Source organism: Lissotriton vulgaris, chromosome 2_1 (genome assembly GCF_964263255.1).
Source record: "Lissotriton vulgaris chromosome 2_1, aLisVul1.2, whole genome shotgun sequence".
In the NCBI taxonomy this organism is placed as follows: domain Eukaryota; kingdom Metazoa; phylum Chordata; class Amphibia; order Caudata; family Salamandridae; genus Lissotriton; species Lissotriton vulgaris.
In genome coordinates, this window is record NC_141687.1 from 390,977,931 (window position 1) to 391,000,692 (window position 22,762).

General features: G+C 42.3%; 1 protein-coding gene across 2 annotated transcripts in view; it reads left to right on the forward strand.

The window, feature by feature from the left end:
- Positions 1–21,825, forward strand: part of NDUFB3 (NADH:ubiquinone oxidoreductase subunit B3) — a 180,778-nt gene extending 158,953 nt beyond the window's left edge. For both annotated transcript variants that reach the window (XM_086955236.1, XM_086955237.1), the window contains exon 3: positions 21,516–21,825. In XM_086955236.1, the coding sequence (XP_086811362.1) occupies positions 21,516–21,672 (157 nt within the window). In that variant the 3' untranslated portion in view covers positions 21,673–21,825. The remainder of the gene's footprint in view (positions 1–21,515) is intronic.
- The last annotated feature ends 937 nt before the right edge of the window (positions 21,826–22,762 follow it).

Consider the following 22,762-nt stretch of genomic DNA (forward strand, 5'->3'; position numbering starts at 1 on the left):
AAAGACTGTCTTAAATATGCCTGGGATGCTTGTAGCACTAGACATGTTAAGGAGTTGGCTAAACATTTCTACGAAATGCACGGGGCAATTTGTTGATAAAAGGTCATGAACTTCAGTAGCTGTCCTTGCAACTAGAAGATCATACGTCTCTTTAGATGACGTTATAGGCACTGTTGTCTGTAAAAGCACAGATTTCATTTTGCTTAGTGTATCAATTCGTATAGAATAGAGATTCAGACGAGGCCAGAGGGGAGTCACTATGTCTGGAGGCCCGCTCGGGAACAATGCTTGCATACAGCATTTGACCATGGACGTTACTTCTACTAGATAACTTAGTCCGGGCGCGAGGCCACAGCACCTGTGATCCGTTCTTAGAATGTAACTCCCGTTTGCGAGTTGCATAAAGAAGGGCTCTATCTGAGTTGCAGGTGTGACTAGCTGGTGGCATGAAAGGTTGTTTGAATTTCCATCACATGCTCCGTGTAAATTAATACCCTGACACAAAAGTATACCGCTTAGTGAATGTTTACAGTTCTCACCACTAAGAAATACATTTTTGTCGCTGTCACTATAGCAAGAATGAGTGTATGTTAATTTCCATTCGGATTTAATATATCCTTTACCCAATTGTTCATACTGGCCAGCAGGTATGTACTCAAGGCACTTTTTAAATCGGAAAGTTGTTATCGGAATTGTGATAATTCCGTGTATTATCCATTCAATGACAGGACTCTCTGACATTGTCAATGGTAATCTCTCGAGTTTCTCGATGCTCAAAATTGTATAGTCTGCTCCTTTCTGTGCCAAACTGATCTGTTTATCAGTAAGGTTAAAAATGGAAAACAATGACGTTGTGTTAATTAAACGCCAAGGCACATAGCCTGAACGAAGATTTTGCAGCGTCCAGCCTAGTTCTATAATAGAGCGTAGTTGAGACTGGCCATGTTGTAACATTAGCAAATCTCTGTCTATCACATCAAAGGCAGATGATACAATATTGTCCAAAGAATATATTCTGGAAGACAGAGTCATTAACCCATTGTCTACCACAGAAAGTGATTTCTCCAAATTAATACGATCAATTTCTCGTATTTTTTCAGCAGTTTCAATTTGCTTTACTTTTCAAGCCTCGTTGTAAGCAGCATAGATACTGGTCGCTATGAAACGCTTTTGACGCTGTTTGCGTGGTCCAAGAATGAAATCGCGCAAATCAGCACCATCTTTTAATAAAGACAAGTGTTGCTTAATTTCAGCCAGTGTGGATGTAGTTAGCCATTCTAGGCAGAGTTTCCCTACACTGTATGTTGTTATAATCCCTGGATGTTGTCTCTGGGAGTATCTAGGGTCTAATCTGGTCATTTTTAACCCCTGTGTTTTATTCAGGAACCTATCTTGACAGCTATTTGTGTCTGTAGGCCAGATTAACCACTTATTCCAATCAGGATGTGTTCTGTTGAAATGTAAAATGTGTGACACGTCTAACTCATTATCTGCGGTTGCATTCTCAGCTATTGGCTTTGGTATAGACGGTGTTTTCATTTCTTTGTTCTTAGCTAGGCCAAGACAAGATGTTTGGTGTACAGTGTCATTTAAAAATAACATTTGTTCTGGTATCATGCAGGTTCTAAATAGTGCTTCTATGCCTTGCACCTGCCAATCTTTTGTACCCCAAATTGTTTTCGTTTCAATATTATTTTTCCAATAATCAAAACCAAATGTCATCATTTTGTCATAAAATGCTTCTGAATATATCAATTTAGAATTTGTCAGCATTGTTTTCATTCCTGTTTTATCTAACAGTTTATAATAAAACGTTTCTGCATCACTGGTGTTAAACCCTGAAAAATATCTGAATTTCTCAAAAAATGCTTTAGAACTGCTTTTAGGTGGTGTAGAACAATGCTCCCATTGGTTATACATAAAAACATTTCTAGGCTGTGCAGATTTATGCAAGTAATGATCCCCATAGTGGGTGTAACAGAATAACTGCTCATAACTAGATGAACCTTGTAAATAATCATGATCTGTGAATCTAGATGACATTACTAAATCAGACATCATGTCATTGATACTGTTAAAGTCCCAATCATCAGAGAATGTACTAGGTGTAACAAAGTCACTTAAGGAAACCTTTAGTTGATGAGGATACTTCAGGATTTCGACCGGACCATAGATCTCATAGTCTGTTTTTTCCCATACTACCCCACCAGGTATTGGAATTGCTGTGACATTTACTGTTGACAGTTCTCTTTTCTTCACGTGGGATGATCTGTGTGGTTTCAGGACTAGGTTGATGTTCTGACTTGCTGTGTCCATTGTAATATATTTTCCTTCAATGAATTTTCCCAAACACAGTACCATGATGAGCCAAAGCAGGAGGAAAAATACACCTAGACCGAACCAGAACTCTAGCCAAGGGGAAACAAAGTAGATCTCCTTCAGCTGATGAAAGAGTTCCGTTGCTTTTCCTTTAAAAGACTTTTTTGTTTCTGGCATCACTTCGGGGTCGTTAAAATCTTCAGAGAAGTTGTCGAAGTTGATGAAATAACCAGAGGCAGTTCTGTCAATTCTTTCAATCTGTCTTTCGGTAGCACTTTCTGATGCCACATCATTGTAGACTGGTGTTGTTTTTTGACGAACTGTTTCAATTTGTGTTTCAAGAGGCACGAGTTCCATGGCTGTATTGCACAGTCCTTCATTGTGCACTGCAGGCTGATCGAATGTGATTAGTCTTTCAGTTTGAACCTCTTGGATTGTTGCAAGTTTGGGTATTCTGTTGTTTCTTGGGAGTCCACTGGGCCTACTGTTGATTATAGGCCACATGCTTGTGGTTTTACCAGATCGATAGACACGATTCTGTTCTCCTTTTTACCAGCAAGGGGCGGTAGCACAACTGATCTTGTTCCGGTGACTGCCAAGACAGGTACTGCTTTTCTGTAAGAAGGCCCAAATTCCTTCTTAACCGCGATCTTTTCTCTGACTAGATCCCCAATCTTTGGAATCCAGACAGGCCTTGCTGGGGCTGTTGCGGGTGGTGCCTCGTCAGTGGTATTTGGCTGTTGCTTTAACTTTATGTTGCTTAATGATTTTCTTGTTTCATTCAGTTCCTGTAAAACAGCCAAACGGTCTTTTACTTCAAACTGCTTTGTTTCTTTTTGTACCACTGACATCTGACTATCGAGGTCCTGAACGTTCATTCTTATTCCGAACAATAGTTCGTATGGGCTGAAACCTTTTAGAGAATTTCTTGGCATGTTGTTAAGACTAGTCTGGACACTTATTAAATGTTTGACCCACCCAGCGCCTGAACCTAATACCTTCGCTGTTATAGATTGCTTTATGTCCCGGTTTTTTCTTTCTACCACACTATTCCCTTCGGGATGCGACGGACAAGAATACCGCAACCCAATTCCCATGCTGGCCATGGCCTCCCTATAGGCTCGAGAGCTGAAAGCAGGACCCTGGTCAGAATGGAACGTGGTAATTGCGTACGTGCCGATAAAGACTCGCAAATCTTTTATAACCGTTCTAGCGTCAGCCGAGCGCTGGAGGCCTCATTATTTAAGTGTATTTCGTCTTAAACGTTGTACACTGGGACGCGCTTCTCTTCTTTGATTGCGCCGATAGACCGCCTTATGCTGTCTAGAAGGGATCCTGAAACTACACTGGCCTGTTCATTACTGCGATCTCTGTTGCAGTCTTCACATTTTTGAGCAAAACATTGAATATCTATACTCATTCCTGGCCACCAGTACTCTGATTGTAATTCTTTCAGAGAGGCTTTGATTGTTTGGTGTTTCAGACCCAACCCCATGTGTGCTTCCAGTAATAGGAAGCCCCTCCTGCTCCTGTTTGGAATTACTCTATCCCCCACTCCAGGGATTCGAGCAAAAGGAACGGAGTTTGCATCGATTATGTATGCATAATTGAGTGGATAGTTTACGGGTAGTGCTGCACAGTCGCCTTTTACGGTCGTTTTTACTGCCAGCATTGTTTCCCCGTCTATATACTTATCTGTACACTTTTTTGTGGCTACGGAAGCCGGGTTAGTTGCTTCCGCTGTGGCTGTATTAGCCAATGAATTCCCTGCAACGTGAACGCCATCACGTTGAAGACTCTGTGCGTGAATCACGTGAGTCTTTTGTAGTTCTTTACATAAAAGAGCTACCTCGTTCCAGAGCTTTTTATGCTTTATTGTGGCACCTGTATCATCTTTGTAGTCGTTTTCGATCCAACTCTGCAGTTTGTTATTGTAAGAATTGACGCAAAAATGAGGATCGCACACTATAAGTGTGGGGAATTCGCGTTCTGCATTTTCGAGCGCCATCTTTAAACATCTGATTTCAGTTCTTTGAGCCGAACAGTACTTCACTGATTCAGTTTTTGTTATTTTCGGTTTGATTTTACCGCACAGCCAACGACATTTAATGATCGCACATGCTGCATCGTAGGATTTTCTCTCTACGTTGAAATGCTGTACAGAGCTATCTGTATAGATTATACAGGCATATAGTGGGAGAGGCAGGATTTCGATTGGCAGAGGATATTCTTCTTCATATTCTAAATCATTCAGTTCTTCGTATTGCGGGGCGAAATAGTATTTCACGTCTTCCGCTCCTAGAGAATCTATATACTGTATCCATTTTGGATCCAGTGACACTGTAGGCAGGTTTACTGGGCTGAATAGCGCCTCGAAGGCGGATTCCGCTGTAAGGATATTAATCCGTTTGCCGTGTGCTAGTTCTCGTTCATTTGCTAATGCGATTTGCACTGCGTTCACAGTTCTTTCTGTGTGACTGAATGTTTTTTCTGCTTGTGTGTACAAGTGAGATTTAATTGAAATAGGTACCTTTTCTCCCTCATTAGAGGTTAGGTACGTGAATCCGCATCTTCCTGGGATGACTCGGATTACAAGATCACGTGTGTTGTCACGTGTGTCTAATTTTGTTTTCGCTAACATGTCTGTTTGCAGTGATCTCAAAATTTCTGTGTGTTTTTGAGTCCAATCGATTTGTTTCAAATCAGGTTTTATTAGTTCGTAGAGAGGTTTAACCCTCTCTGCGTAATTTAGTATGTATGTTCTTCCGAAATTCAGAAAACCTAGTATTGATTGTAAATTCTTCAGCGTTTTTGGAGCTTGGAGTACAGCGCACTTCTCTAAGAAGTTGTCCGCTAGGCTTTTCCCTTCACTTGATAATTCGTACCCTAAAAACAGTACTGTCAGATGGGCAATTCGGGACTTTTTAAAGTTGAATTTGTAACCCTCTGCTGCGAACCCAAGTATAATGGTGTTCACTCTTTTCAAGTGAGTATCCAAGTCGTCGTCTGTGAGATAAATATCATCTACGTAAGATAACGCTTCATCATCATAGATTTGTAGTAACTCTGTTACTCTAGCTGAGAATAGTCCTGGGCTGTTCTTGAACCCCTGTGGGAGTCGACAGAATTTTTTCTGCGACCCAAATGCGGAGAAAGCGGTCAAGTATCTGCTTTCTGGTGCAATGTTTTGACAAAAGAAACCATTAGAAATGTCTAATGTCGTTTTGTATTTTTTCCTAACTATGTTATTCATTAGGGCTGCACTATGCGAGTTCTGTACTGCAAAAGTTTTGCAACATGTATTAAGATGTCTGTAGTCCAAAACTAGACGATATGAATTGTCTGGCTTGGAGACAGGAAACAAAGGATTGTTCATTTGAGAGGTGCATGTTTCAATCACCCCCTGGTACTCAAGTTGATCTAAGATCTCCCTGACCTGTTTTTTAGCTTCTTGCTTTATGGGATACTGCCGTTGGGCAGTTGGTTCACTTTTTAATTGGATTTTGTGAGGCGGTGAATCCTCATCCCATCCTACATGATTTTTATACAATGCAGGTGCCTGGGCTACTGCCCATTTCCTTGCATATGTGTATTTTTTATGAATCGGTATGTGATTCGAGAAGGCAGGCATAATCACCTCTTCGCCACGAGGGCACTCCCTGACAAACTCTGGGGGCCAATCTTTTTCAGCTAACAGAATATCATAGCCTTTTGAGAGCTTATCCCAAAATAGACCCTTAATTTTCCTAGTCTTATCACCCTCCATACGCAATATTATTTCGTATATTTTATGGGGCTCGCTAAGTCTGGTGTCGGCAGTTTCAACCTGAATGTATTCATTCGTGTCCACTGTCTCCAGATGACTCATCAAGTTCTTGCGCGCTATACTGATCTCTGCTGCACTGTCCAACATTGTCAATGCCCACTCCCCGTTTTTCAACTGTGTCCTCAGTATTCTCGGCATGGTTGATTACTCTAATACTGGCTACCTTCTTTTTCTGAAATTGAGATTTCTTATTTTGAGCAGGTTCATTGTCTTTGGACTTGGTGTGCTCTCCTGGGTCTGACCGTCCTCTTCTTTCCGAATTCTGTGGAAGAGATCGAGAGGGACGTGTATCAATACTTTGATATCTATCAGGTCTTTTTATATTATCCCTATTTCTAAGGTTATATCTTTTCTCAGAGGGCTCCCGTTGGGGAGACTGGCGTTCTCGAGTCGGAGTTCTTTCCCTCCGTCGAGGAGACCTTCCTCTGGACTGGAAAACTTTTTCCTTGGGAGTGGATTGTTTATTTCCATCCCAGCTCTTTTTAGGAGTATTTAAATTATTTTTAATAAATAATTTTTCAGGATTTTCGAGCAGTTGGGGCTTTACTGGTTTTCCACCCAAGCTGTCTCTACCTAATTCTTCATAGCATTTTTCTATGATTTTTGCAAGCTCAACAGGATCTTTTATATCTGTTTCCTTCAACTTCTGGCGGATCGCCACAGATGCTGCTTCTCCCTTTACGTTGGCTAATAATATAGCCGTGACCTGCTTGAAGTCTTTCAGTAATTTCATACCTAGATTTAAAGCGGGTTCTGGACCGAATTCATTTTGAATCTGTTTTAGCACTTCTGGTATTACCGCCATAGACGGAACACCGTGTGTTTTTGTGTAAATGGAAGCAAAGACTGTACCCCAAGTGTCGCAGTCCTCCACGTGTGGTGCGATTCCCATAGGAAGGCAGATGGTCAAGATTCTGTGTTTCTCAATAGGGGTAGTATCAGGAAATACTGCCTCTATTTGAGTGATTTTCTGGGCTAACCAGAAAGGAATTTGTTCCCGTTTTACGGGTGTTTTACCAAGACATGACTGTATGTTCTGTGGTGTAATTTTATTTGTGTTCCCCTGATGAGGGGTCAGCTGTGGTGAATTAACAGCTGGCTGGACTGTTGCAGTCCGTATTACATATTGGACTAATTGCCTATGTATTTTTATTAATGTGTTTAGCTGTGCTAACAGCTCTTCTCTAGACATTTTTGTAATGTCAGGATGTGGTGTGTAGCTGGCTAGAACCGGCCACGTGGCTCCTGGTCTACCTAGTGGACCGAGCCTGGTTATGTGATCATTGTGTTTTAGGGCGCCATTAAACCAGAGCAGGTGCTCTTGAAATTTAAGTGGAATTTCAACCTCCTCGAAAGGGGCGTACTCATCCGGAGGTTCCTCTATTTTGTAATAGTGAAACTCTTGTGTTATTGCGTTTACCGCTGGAAAGTTTATCCATGAATAGAATACCTCTGTCTGCCGATACTCGTGAGCCTCTATCACGAAAATTACTGTACCACCTTGAGGTGTCAGTCCATTCTCTATAAGTTTTAAAGTTATAGATCTTCTTAACTGGACCGGGATGATAATAGCATCCGGGTCTGCCTGTAGGAGACTCGTGTCTTCCTCTATTAGTATGGAAGCCAGTCTAACTGCTTCTTCATTTTCTGACATTCTAAAAATGCAGTTTTTGCAGAGTAGGTCTCCAAGGAGACAAAGATTAGATGCACAATATTTTGGAACACTGTATCCTTCAACGTTGAATAAACCGGAGCTTTACATAGGAATCTCTTCCTACTAAGGTCGGGCGGATTTTAACCTTTCACCCACTCCAGACGTCTATTGGAGTATTTACGGGAGAAAGGGGTGTGAAATATGCACGACTGAGTTACTCTACAAGTCTTACGTTAGTTTATCGCCTTACCAAACGTTAGGGCGCCATGTAGTGTAGTTCCTAGTTTCCCACTAGGCCCTGCGCATTGGAATAACATAAACAGTAGTATCGACGTGGAACTGCGGATATTCCAGGCCTCCACTGACTATGCTAAACTTAATTGGGTTGTGTTACCAACTAGCTCAGAGGTCACTGGAAACTTTCTTCTCTGCATAGGAAGTGATCAGCTTCCCTGGCACAGACAAGAAGGGATTCAGTTTTCCAACAACCGTGCAACATGACAACTTTGCTCCTCAGATCAAGAGTCGATCTCTAGGGTCGTGTGAAACAATAGACATAGATTTCACTCAGTCAGTCTGGTGCAGTTTACTTTCACAATATTTAGAGAATAGAGAGACGGGCGTGTATCAATAAAGGTTAACATTTATTGAACAGTCTTTCTTCTCATACAAGAGAAATGTATTGCCACAATTGCAATAACTGTTATTATAAAAAGTACGTACAGTAAGATAAGTATTGCGAAATAGAACTGTAAAAGCATTGATATGGTTTCTTAGCCATACAATGGTTTAGAAGTAATAAAACATTTATACAGTCATATATACATTAGGCTAACATACTCAACTGGTGCTTCTAACTAAGCCTACCCCAGTGTGCCTGACCTAAGCCTAACACGTGAGAAGGGGAGTAAGTAAGTAGCTTAAGTTAAGTTGGTTTTGCCAAGGTTTGTTTCAAGAATTCTCGTCTAAGGGTTTAGTCAACACCATACCTCTGAATAGAATGATGGAGGATTGGTATCTCCTTCAGGGGTCTCTCTCGATATCCCAGTCACCCGCGAGGGTAAACCGGAAGCGCCGGGACTGGATTTCTCTGCACGAGAAATGCAGCGGCTTCTCTCAGCGCGTCGGGAGGAAGGAGGGGGGACAGCGTCCGCGGGCAGCTGGGCTGGATGTCTTCGCAGAGGACGGCTGCACGGCTCCTCAAGCGTACTGAACCACAGTTCGCGCTGTAGCGGCGATAATGGTAATCAGTAGCTTCACCACCACAGGATAGCAGGCTGCAGCGACAGAGTGCTAGTTTTTACCAACACTGGTCATGCAGGCAGCTGGCATCAGCAACAGGCAACGCAACGCTCATTGCTTAAGGCAACGTTGGTAATATTTATACCTGACAGGTGCCGGGTTTGACGCAAGTTTGCTGGACATAAGACGTCAATTAAAGATGTCACTAGGAAGTGGCAGCTATCAGTTGCTCATTAGAGTTCCATTACTAATCAAAACATAGCAAGCGGGGATTTCCAGGTTTGCTAAGTTTTTATCTTGTTGAAGAACTCGGAGTGTTATCTAGGAATATCAGATAGTGACTGCTGCTCTGTCATTGCACTAATTGGTCGCAAAGGAAGTAGCAGCGAGTCATGCTGGAATGTGGCTCTGTGGCTCTGCTCGTGTGAGGCCAGAGATGACTTTTCAGAAAATCGCACTTGAACGGTTATGCCAATATAGGGAATAAAGGGCTTTATAGCCGAATAGGGGCATAAGGTCACAGTATCGATCAGGAACCTAGATAAGCACATGACAGAAGGAAATGTTGTTTTCCTATACAGAAAAGAACAGCTGAACTGCATTACACCAAATTAGCCAAAAATTAGAATTTTACTCTGATTTGTGTTTTGCATTATCTGGTATAAATCCATTCAACAGTCTTAGAGAAATTACGTTTAAAGAGGATCATGGGTTTGGCTCAAAGGGCTTACAAAGCTAGGTATATCTGGAAGATTGGTCTCACAAGAGTCCTGTGGTACCCTGAATTATATAATTTTTAAATATAACCCTCCCATTCGGCAATGGAGCTTTTTCTCCCATCAGCCATTATAGGATGAACAGTGAAATATTTTTTAGCCATCATTACAAGACTCTGGGCTCAGTATCCGTGTCCTGATAATGTGAGGGGCAGGCTAGGGACCTCCTGGTACTTGTAGGGTGGATCCAAAAGCACCACCTCAGGAGCAAAAACAAAAAAAGAAAAATGTTGTCCTGTGGTATTCGCCACTCAAGCTTCACCTCATGGTATTGTGCAAACTTCACAGCTTGCATGGTTCCATAGTATCAAGTGAGGGAAGCTTGAATACCAATATCGAGAATTATTAGAGTGAAACCCCCCTCAATTTGTCAGAGTCGGTGGCAAATGACAAAACCCTTGCCTACTATGGTAATCTGAAATTACATGTAGCAAAATGCCGGTCTATAGCCTGTAACAAAGTGTGATAACAACCAGCTGTTAAAGGATTACAGGCTTTGTCAAATGTTTATAGGAATTAATAAGACAGACTAACGGCCCATAACGTTACATAGTAAGCAGACCAGACCTATTGCATCAGGCATAGTGTTTCTCAGTGCACCAATCGGGCCTATAGCTTGTCACCATAACCTACTCTGGCCTACAGTTTAGAATGTAAGCTTTTCCACAAGGTAACTATTTGACACACACTCATAAAATTAGAAAGGTATACAAAATTATGGATAGCGAAGCACAAAATACTCTTACTCCTTAGAGGGCCTGTAGGAAATCTGACTTTTCTACATGGTCACCCCAGATTATTTCAGCTTTGGTGCTATTTTTGCTGCTGACTTTAGAATTGAGAACATTTCACCCCCTGCTAACTAGTAGTAAAGGGCCTGTGCTCCACCTTTCAACGTAGGTGAATTGGCATGCTCCTAAATGGCACATTTAACTTACTTCTAAGTCCCTAGAATATGGTACAATTTGTACCCAGGGCCTGGAAATTGAATTCCACCAATGGAGTGAAGCATCCAATGAGCCATTCAATAGAGTGGCAGGCAAAGATGCCTTCATGCATTCGATTGCAGTTTCACTGTAATATTGCAAAACATGCATTGCAAACTGTCAAAACAGACCATTTTGACAGGTCAAAACGTTAATGTTATATATTAATAAGTCATCCCTATTTAGGGTTTGTAGCCCACAAGGCTGTATTTTTATGTGAAAGTAGGGCATGGGGAAATGTAACGTTTACACATCCTTAGAGTGACTAGTAATGAAAAGGTATTATCACTGTGGCTGGCTTAGCTGTCCTATATCAAAAACCAGAATACACATAAAATATTAATACAGTCTTTCTGGAATAGGACCAACTAGAAATATGATCAATGAGCAATTTTAATAGTTATTAAAACTCCAATTCAGTGGTGAAGTTGGATTTTTAATTAATATTAAGGAAGCATAATTTAAAGAAAGTTAACTTTCCCTGCCTCACGTTCCTGGCAGTTTATTTACATTGACTCTCTAGCTTCTCCTAGCGATTAACCCTGAATAGGTGTGAAATGCCTCCTAGAAGCTAATATAAGGAGGACTTGAATGGGCAAAAGCTCCACAGAAAATGCTGGGTGGAATCTGTGGGCAAACTGTTTTACAGGTCTGTTGGGTTCACATAGGTAATACTTTGAGCACACTTAAAAAGGGAGGGAACAGGATGTGTCAACAGTTCTTGTGAATCCACCGTCTTGTAGCGGAAAGAACCCTGCTTTTGTCCTACCTGCAAAATGGATTTTAGTGTTTGTGTGGAAGGACACTAGGATTAGCATAGTTCCCTACATACACTCCCAACACTCAGCGCCCACGTTTGTGTGGTCGAAGACTTTGGACATCTTGAAAATGCCGAAACGCATTGCCTGTTAGGCCTGTTTGCAGTAAGGCAAACAAAAACTACTGAAATAAGCATATGCAATGCAATAGGTCTCGCATTTGTTAAAAGTTTGAGCTGTTGGCATTGAAAATGACTGTACTTTCATTTTTCATTTGTGTTGGCAATAATAAATAGACTCCTTATAAGCAAAGTAACCTATTAATAACTGACAGAAATGTAAAACGATAGAGCAGGTTATGCAGATGATATGAAATATATGAAATACAATGTAGTTGTTAATTTTAATACTGTAAAAGTTATGCAAATAGTTTTAAAAATATGAAGGTGATACGTATTGGGTACGGTAATAGTTGCCTAATTTTTGCATTTCTAAAAAATTGTTTATTAGTTATTAGGCAACTTTTTTTGGTACTATAGTAACAGTAATAGTAATATATATAACAAGAGTTTGAGCTATTGGCATTGTAAATGACAATGCCTTTTATTTATGTGTTTTGAAAACCTGCAAGCGCTGCGTAAACACGCACTTTGCACTTATAGTAGTTACATACGAGAAGCAAAGCTGGCAGTAACTGTGTCTCTTTTACTGCCAGCCTTGCTTCTTGTAAGCAAGGACTATAAGTACGCTTGCAGGTTTGAAAACATAAAGATAAAAGGCAATGTCATGTACAATGCCAAAGCACAAACTCTCGCAATTGCGATACCTGTTGCATTACAAATGCTTGTTATTGCTTGTTTCCAATTGCATGGTTGATACTTTTCTTCTTCTTTAACTATAGTATTTTGGGGGCGGGGATCATGGTTGGCAATGCAGCTCACATCAGAAACAATTCTGTTTGATTTATTTTGTATGATTTGGCTATTTTCATCTTGAGCCTCCAATGGCACATTTGGGAGCCTTACAAATATTTGGGTTGAGGGTGGACGCTGCCACTGCAGTTTCTGGCCTGCATTTGCTGGGGGCTGTTAAGAACCAGGAGAGGAGTCACATAGTGGGCTCACAAAAATTGTGAATCGGGCTGGTTAAAATGAACATGTCTACTTTAGCGTAATCTGTATGGGGAGCGTTAATATTTGCCAAGTACTGTAACTTGTTGATTGGTGAAGTAATTGTTTGTCAGTCATTAATGTTTTGCAAAATATGTTCTTGTTAAAAACAAGGCGAGAGATGTTAATCTCTAACAAAAGAATTCTACCTCAGGTCAGTTCTTGTGTTGGCTGGTTGTTCCTAGGGGCTCCACGCGGCACTTCAAGGGTCCCTTTCTTATGTTAGTGATACAAAGTTATTAGATCTGAATGACAGTTCAGCTACAAAACGTGTTTCTTCCGTTTAATATGACCTGCAGATCACGATTTTGAATAACTGCAAGTCAATTGTGGCCTGACATACATACATACATACATACATGGTCACCGCCAATAATAGCCTTGACAGACATGCAGCAGCGCTGGGCCACTTCAGTCCCACCCCTCTCAGTCTCCTTCCTTCCTTCCAGCCCTACCCGCCTATTTCCACCAGATTCCGTTGGTTGCATATGAGTGTTTGGATTTATACCGATACACTTAGATAAAAGATTCTGTGGTTGACAAGTAGGCCCATCTTTGCACGTGCACTGACAGGCCGCATGTTTCTAAACAAAACCTTTGGCTCCGGCGCCTATTGTTGAACAAATTAAGCACAGCGTACTGCGCGACATCTAGCCAGTACATACAGACAATGGGAAGTGTGAAACTGGAATACACTGAAAGTAAATCAACATTAGCTAAAAGGTCAAAGAAGGTTTTCGAAGTAAGGCATCCAAAAGGCCAACTGGCGGCTCTGAATTGCTGCTAGTTCTAGTTGTATCATATCTTGTAATTTTGAACGGAGCGAAAGATGGTCTAAAGGCATCTATTCTTGTCATTTTTTTTTTTATTAACAACGGTAACTACACACGTGTTGTTTTCTTCCCGATGTATATTTTTTGTCTATAGCCCCTATTCTTCCCTACATCTAGATGGAATACCTCATTGCAGTCGGTCAAGTGGATTTTCCTCAAAAGACCTCTGTGCAGGTGACCCCAGGCTTCGTATTACAGAATTGGAATCCCGACTGCTTAGGCCGGAATTTCCACGTGAAAAAACTACAAATGCTGTAGCGGTTTTTACTTTTTTGAATTTTGAAATTTAGCAATATTCAACCGTATGCAAATACGTAGAAGTTCAGATTTTAAGCAAACCCGTAGGCTTGTGAATTAACTCAAATACTTCTGCTTTCCAGTGCTTATTGAAATGTAAATGGACAAATGTATGTGCGTAGTAAGGCGCAATGTCTGTTTTATTCTGCGTCACCTCTCAGTACATTTTGCAACCACGGTGGGCGGGGCAAATGGAGCTGGGCACGAGCCCTTCCAAATACTTTCACTGGCTCAGACGGGTGAATTCAAAACGAAAACTGCACCATAATTCGAAGGAACAATCTTAACTGAACTGTCTCCTCCCACAGAGAACAGAACATTTCGAGTTCTTTAGAAACAAGAAGTCAGCTGTTCTTTCATTTAGTTGTTTCCCTGTGAAATGGATCCAAAAAAAGAACAAGCCCATGAGTGGTGCGCGTGCGCCACAGCGAGCCATGTGGTTTTAATTATCGCGCCCATGTTGGGCATGATAATTGAAACCACGTGGCAGCAGTGCGCGTAATAGACACCAATAGGCCATGGGCCGAACAATGCGCCCGCCTTTGGCCAATTGCGTGCTGTCTTTGATAAAAAGACGCACACAACGACCAATAGGGAGGGCCAACGGAAAAAGCACACGCACAAGCGTGTGCGATTCCTAGGTCAGTTTTCAAACCCCCTACATGAGGTTTCTTGCTGCACGAGCAGTGCTGCGCACTGCAAAGCTAGGCGAGAGACCTAAACATGGGTAGGTATGGACCGGTAAATTTGTTAAGGAAAGCCAGGAATCCCCTCCCCACCCAATAGCTTGTGCTAACCATAAATGTGACCTCTTCAGGCACCCACTTAAGAACACTTTTTAGGCCTGCAGAAGATCCAAAGTAAAGGACCTGCTGTCTGTGACCTGAAAGGACTGGATCTGCTCCCTCTTGCAGCTAGGGCAAAGAAATGGACTCCAAGGTTCATTTGGCTATCCTCCTGTGTGACTACAGGAAGACAACAAGATGCAAGAGGCCTTCTCCTGAAAGTACCCATCTCATGAATGGCAACTGGACCTAAATTGGACCCTCCTGTTGGCCTCTGCCTGACCCCTCCAAGTGCCTGAAGTGAGGTCTTGGGGGCTTTAGAAGTGAACTTGTACGGTGAATTGGGGCATAAAAGACTATGTCGGGAGGTAAAATCTATGACCCAGACATACCTGGTTGATGTATCTGACCCTAGCTCCTTCACGGAAGCACCCGGGCAAAAAGGCTCCCCTGAGCCAATCACAACGCTGTAATGCAGCGTTGGTGAGCGCTGTGGTTCGGCGCTCAGGCTGGGACAGGGAGCCTGTCTATTTTCCTCACCAGGCTGTGTAATGCAGCTTGGTGGGGACCATGCAAAGTGTGCATGAACTGTTTGGCTGGCCCAAGAGGGTCAGCCAAACAGTTCATGCGCTCTTAGGTAATACAAACCTCTCCTCACCTGCTCTGGCCAGCCTGGCCCGCCCTGCCACTGACTGCAATAGGAAATATCAAATGATAATAATGATGCATTATTATCTTTTATTTTTTCTTTCAAGCAGAGGGGCGACGCTCCTCCGCCTTAGCGGAAGAGTCACCAATGCATATATCTGGTTCCCTGTTTTGGATTTTTGTCATTTTCATTTCATTTTTTTGCTATATTGTCTCTATTTTTAGGTCGAGCTTAGCGGTAGTGCACATGCGCTGCTTGCTCTGCAATACTGCTGTAGTAGAGTATGGGAGAGAAGCCGCGCCCACTTTCCTCCCATGTTTTTCATTGGCTTGTGTCCTTGTTTTTCATAAATGCTGCCTTCAGATTCGTTAATAGGCTTGTTAGTCCCTCCTTAGTAAGGCCTTGTCTTCATTTGTACCCTCCCATGGCGACTGGCCCTTTTACTTCAGTTGTTACACTGGACCTGTTATTTATTCTGTAACCACTATTTTCTTTATTTAGTTTCTCTTACTGCAGTACCGACATGCACTGCTTCAGCTGAAATCACTTTTGTTGTTTTAAGCAGCATGGCCGCCCCCGTAACACGAGAGCCTGTTTCAGTCACTTTAACCTGGCATTATCTTGGGTCTGTTTCAACCGCCCAAGTAAAATGGATTTAGAAATGATTAACGAATTGTCATGTTTCTTCCAGGTAGCACATAACCCTGTGCTAATGGGCTTAAGCTGACAACAGCACATCTGTGTTACATGTCATCTGTACTAAAGCCACCTGACGGTTTGTTTTCAAAAGCCTGTTTTATTAACAACAACACCAATACCACCACCAGTACTACCACTGCTGCCAGTACCACCACCATCAATAGCACCAATACCATTACCACCACCAATACCACTACCAACACCAGTACTACCACTGCTGCCAGTACCACCACCATCAGCAAAACCAATACCATCAGCAAAACCAATACCATCACCACCACCAATACCACTACCACCACCAATACCACTACCACCACCAATACCACCGCCACTACCAATACCACTGCCACCACCAATACCTCTGCCACTACCAATACCTCCGCCACCACCAATACCTCCGCCACCACCAATACCTCCACCACCACCAATACCTTCACCACCACCAATACCACCATCACCAATACCACCACCAATACCACTGCCATAAACCACCAATACAACACCACCATAACCAATACCACCACCACCAATGCCCGCAGCACCAATACCACCACCAGTACCACTACTACCATGACCAACACCACCACTAATACCACCACCAATATTACTGCCAATACAAATACCACCACCACCAATACTAGTACCAATACCACCACCTCAGCACCTCTCACTAGTAATAGCACTGGCACTGTATGAGGCCGGAGCTGCAGCCGAGACCATCCCCTCCCTCCATGCCTGCCATCAAGCACAGCCCGCCTTGCACCAGGTGGTGATGCCAAGGCCCTACTAGGGCTGGAGTGTTTTTTATTAGGCCAAAAATAGCCTTGACATTACGCAATGCTACACTGCTCACTCAAATCACGGAGAGGGCAGGAAATAGCCCCCCTCGCTTTTCCTCCTGAGCTGCGACAGTGTAGTCACAGGGCCAAAGGTGTTGGAGCGCTTTGTTAGTGTTTATAGCTCGGATCATAGGCAAATCTCACTTCACACTTTGTGTCTGTGTAATTTACAACACTTACACATCTTCTTCACTTCACTATTTATCACTACTTTGAAGACTTCGCAGGCTGGTCTGGTCTCTTCCTCTGATATTTACAATCTAACAAGCGGCCGAGAAGACCCTTTATTGCAATGCAAAAGGTCTTGCATTTGCGAGAGTTTACGCTATTAGTATTGTAAATGACCATGCCTTTCATTTAGGTTTTAAAACCCAAGCTCAAACTCATGTGAATGCGAGACCTATTGCATTGCAAATGCTTATTCTAATTTGGTTTTGAAATATTATTGTGAATTTTGACTTTAATAATGTTTTGGTACTGCAGAAATACTTTACACATTACCTTAGCTTCAGCCTGTTTGCTCTGTGCCATGACTATCAGGGGAGGGGGATTGAGCTCAGGTTAATTTAGTGACTTTGAGGATTTACCTTGACACAGGTTATGATTATTCCTTCAGGTGGGTAGTTGTCACCTTCCCCAAATAGTCCATTTATTTCCAGAGTCAAACCAGGATTCTCACAGAGCAAACCACCTATATCCATGGATTGTGACAGGGGATACCCAACACCAAGCCCTTGTCTGTTATGGTATCTGTGAGATTCCATGTGTCCAAATACATAACTGTAGGCTTTTATATGGAGTAATAACAAACAAAACACTTAATTGGCTATTGACTTTAGCATATGCTTTTTGCAAAAAAATGTCGGCTCCATTACCTTTATTATAACATTTCATAACAAACCGAGCAGACCTATAGCCATCATCATACGTTTGCCCCCATACCAACTCAGTCCTGCTGTATCGAGGATAATGTCACACGTCAAAAAGTGCATTGCTATAGGTCTTTTAGTGGAGGCACAGAAATACAGCCCAACCAAATCTCGTACTCAGGAAAACCAATGTGTGGTTGAAGTCTAAGCCCCTCTCTCAGTAGTACTCTGTAAGCGCTCTTTCGGTAATCACTTAATGTAAGGTGACAGTTTCACTGTCAAGCCAGACATAAAATCCATGTAGATTAGTGTGGACCTAGACATTTCATACTGTTGTCAAACACAAAGCAGCACTCTGAAGTTAATGATGATAGGTGAGGGTGCTGTGACTGCAATATATTCCTCTTAGCTGCCATCCTCCCATCTGTGCTACTGCCAGAGAAAAGCTAGCACCATAAGTTATCTGGTTATCTAAGACACTTCAACAGCAATAGCAGGTGTGTGCTCCTGAAATTTCAAGGTGCAGCATTTGCATAAAAAACAATCACAGCTGTGTTGGGAAAACACTATTCTTCATATGGAAGTACACAGCCTCTGCTCAATCAAAACATGTACTCTTGGCTACCAACATGTGGGTGGAGACAAAGCCCCTCTCTGTAGTACTCCTGACAGCTCTGTTTTTGGTTGATCGCTTTGCGGATTGTGGGAGAAACTGCTTTAATTGGTGTAGGGTGCGTCTGATAGAGGATTGGTAAGCAAGTGCAGCAAAGGACTTGTGATACTACTGGATCAGGCCGTGCGACCTTTGTCATTTATCCACGTCATAGCTGCCAGGCACCTAGAGCCTGTGCCCATGTGGTAAGTCAACAAAAGCTGGATTAAGCCCCAGCTGGTAGCGCCTGTGCCCCACAAGTGGACTACTTGACCAAAATACTGGCAAAATTAGGTTGTTACCTCGAGGCACTGTGTAGCTCTCAAGATTTATATAGATTTACATTTAAGCCTCTTCTTAGCAAGAAGAGATCGGCACTCCAAGTCTTTTTCTGGAAAGCTTTTAATCAGCAAAAGATAACGTGTTTCGGCTCACCCGAGCCTTGCTCATGATAAACAACATTGCCATGTTTCACAATTTAAATACATTTGTACTTCCTTTCAATAGACATAAATGTAGGTCATATGCTTCACTGCGTCTGCCAAAGTGGCACTGGCATGTTACCCTTACAACGTAAAATACATAATGAAAAGAAAAGTTGTTAGTCCTGTCAGAATTATTACAACTGATTTTAATCACTATGGCTTATAATGCTCAAGTCTCTTTTCTAGCAATGTGTTAAAATTCACGTGCTGAAATTCGGTAACTGCTTAAACATTAGATACTTATGGACTTAGATAAACCACTGCATCGAAATACAACACGAACTGCAATACCCTTGTTGAGCCGCAGGGCTATTAATGGGCCTATGCCCCCAGGTGTCTCAACATATGCAGGCCAAGTAACAATAAACAAGTTAATCAAAAAAGAAAAGGGTGCATCACATTAATACAATGCCTCAGATGAATGGCTGTCCTGCTTTGATTTGTGTAAAGGGAAAGACCACGTCTCCTACAGCCCATTTTTCTGGCAGGATACAAGACACCGGAATGGGTGCACTACCAAGCAAACTATTTCTAGAGGGCTGAGAGACCCTTTTTTTCAGGACAGTGACTGGGCCCCATCTAGAAAGAAAAGGCTCCGCCAGCCTAGGTATACTAACTCCTACCCTTTGGTCTCATATCTAATTATAACCGCCTCTTGCTTCTATTCTTCAGTGTCTCTCATGGGCAGTTTGACAGTTCTCAGCTCCTGGACTAGCTGGTGGTACTCTCCGTAAGCCATTTGCAAGCTCAGAAATGAGTGTTCTTTCCCCAAACCTCCCACCCCTTGTTTCCTATATTGGGCACAGACCATCGGTGTGATTGTCCTGGCTCCTTTGCCATTTTCCAGACTGATCATCCTGTCCATGAGGCAATGGATGTCGCAGCATTAGTTTGAAAATAGGATGACCGTCGTTTCCCTGGACTGCGCTGGAGTCTGGGTGCTAGTGACCCTCGGTGATATGTTGCCCAGCCTAGCTTATAGTGCCACAAACCGGACTTAACATTTTTCACCTTTCACACCCCTCTACCCTCCACTCATACATCTTCAGCTATGGCATTTCCATCAGTAGTTCCTTCACAAAGCAGCAGGGAGGGTGAAAAAATCCATCTAGTGGAAAGGCACGTTTGGATTTTTAATTGGATGTGGCCCTGAGTCCAGAATAGCAATTCTTCTTTGGTTTTCCCATTGTTACTTTCAACTTGGGGTGGGTCTTAAGCATGATCAGAGCTGTAGATGTTTGTATGGTCCTCCTCCACCTCAAAGTATTGTGCCAAAGTCCATAGGGCCATTGATTGATCTGCAGGCGCCCATATGGCCCCAACTGAGCAGCCAATCCATAACTCTGATGTAGACATTAGATAGAGGACCTCAAATTGCTACCGTCTCAGCATCCAGGTCCTCCCTCAAGTATTTCATGGTCTGCAGCCTATGGGTTAGTGCACTAGCACGAAGGTCCAGCTTTCTTAAAAGCTTCTCACCAACGTGAATTACAGATCCATTTAGTATGGCTGTGGCGGTCATCATCTTGGAAACTCATGTGGAGGATCAATTCTCCATCTATTCCCTCTAAACCCTGTGCTCTGATCATGTTCCAACACAGATCAGCAGGTACTCCTTTGCTCCTGAGCTTTCTAACTCTGCAATCGACATATACAACAAGAATTACAGAATGCAATGAGAAATGGATTATGAATGAACTATTTGTTCTTGGCATAGGTCATTTAGTAAGGTGGGGTTATTGGGGATAGGTGGCAGGCAGAGGGATGGGAAAATGCTATGTATAGATTTTTCTCTGCTCTGGAGAGGGGTGGTGGACAGACACATGAATGGAGCTGGCCTTGGAAGCCCCTGTGAAGAGAAGCAGAAAAGAAGACTTTGTCCTTTGGCACACTAACAATAAAAAAGACAAACTAAATGCACAAGAGACAAATCTAAGCATGGACATCTATTTATTAAGTTAAATCCAGCGTCATTTAACATCCTCTATGGTTTCTCCCTTAACCCTTAGTGCTGCTTACCGTAACCACTTCCAAATATTATTTTTGTTTTAACCATTTAAATAACTGAAAACGCCACTGTTGCACCAAAGAAATGGCTCATTGTGCAAGAAGAGTAATGGAAGCACTACTTTGGCAAAGCAAAGATAAGTCGTATAGATACATCCAACTAGTTCATGCTATGAACTCATGTTCTACCATTCTGGTAGTTTTCCTCTAGTGGCGCTCAGGAGGTCCACAAAAAACATAACCGCATATTTATATCTTTTATTGTTCAGAGGCAAGTTCAAAACTGTTTGTCAGGTGTAGATTGTTACATGAGAGACTGCAATAACTTAAGTGATAAAAGATACGTGCTAAATGCCTTTAGTAACAATTCAAATGACATTGAAGACCAAGAATGGGTTAAGTGTCATAGGTGAGTGACTAAAAGTGTATGAAGGTCTTATGATGTCCTCATTCCTTATGCAAGGTTTTAGTAGAAATTCATATTCTGACCTCAGTATAATTAGTAAGTGGAAGGGCAAAGTGTATTTGAAATTATTTCTTCTGTAAGATCGACTTGCAGTCTAAAATTGAGATGCTTAGCCAGTGAAGCAGTTGTTAAGGTGCATGGCTTGTAGCGCCTGTAGGTGTCATGCCCCTTCACTGACCATTCTTTTTTCTTGCCTCTTTTCAGCAATGAAGCCTGGAGGTACATGGGAGGCTTTGCAAAGCCGGTCACCTTCACAGACGTGATTTTCCGAGGATTCAAGTGGGGGTTTGCAGCATTCGCAGTTGCTCTGGCGGTCGAGTACGCCCTGTTTCCTCCAAAGAAGGATGAGGGGCATCATTGAAAGAATGCAAAGTGTTTCAGATTGGTGTGTCTCACTTCTTCTCTGGGGAAGTGAGATTTCCAGTCATCATCCAGTACACTGTCGCGTTAGACTTTGAGACCATCTGCTTATGTGCTTGTGTAAAGCTATATATTAAAAATGTACATAGTACAATGGTGTGTGACAACATTTGAGTGTTTTTAGCCTCAAGACAAACTTAACGTTGAATGTATTACTATGTATCACAGGGGCAAGACTTTAACCTCCACATAGGAAATAGTACATTAATAGTACATTAATCCTCAATGGAGTTTGAGCAAAACACTACAGACAACGTTTCTTCAGGCACAAATTCTAATTAACTCTCCGTTGTTCTGCTTCCTGTCCGTAGTGTCCATCACATTATGGTGCACCTTTTAAACAAAGGGCTGCTTTCTCCTCTAGCTAAAGTTTAGCCTAGTAAAGATATAATGTCAAAAACAAGGCTGGTGCATTTGTCCATTATGTAGTCAGTGGCCTTGTGTGACAAGCTGAAAGGTAAAGAAATGTGTTACCTTCTTGCTTCTGACATCTTGAAAGCATTGGGCTGAATTACCGGTTGGATACAGTGCTGTCTAATGTCGAGAATCCGAATCCCTGTTGTGTATGGAAAATAAAAGCAGATGGAAAAGCAATAAAAATGAATTTCTAATATGCGATTTTGAGAGAAAATGGTGATATAGACCAGGCTAATCCATCTGTCCTGTGTCTGATTTTCTGCTTATTATGGCAACGGGTGCCACACTCTTAGTATTTTTTTCTTATTCGGCCCTATTGCTTTTCTGGCATCCCACACACGTTTGAGTGTTTTCACTCTCTTCATCTTCAACATGCCGTCTGCTGTTGCTTGTTCAGTCGCTAAGGAGAATATTTTTAACAATACGATTCTCTCACCCCCTTTCACTTCTGTCACATGTGTACAGAAAGGTAAACGAATCCGTACACAACACTGAAGGGTCTCTCTGAACTCCGTGGTGGATAGTGCTTTGAGCTTAACACCAACTGAGATACAGATGGCAAACCCTAGGACCAACAGAGTCTGTACATACTAAAACAGGCAGGAGACATAACA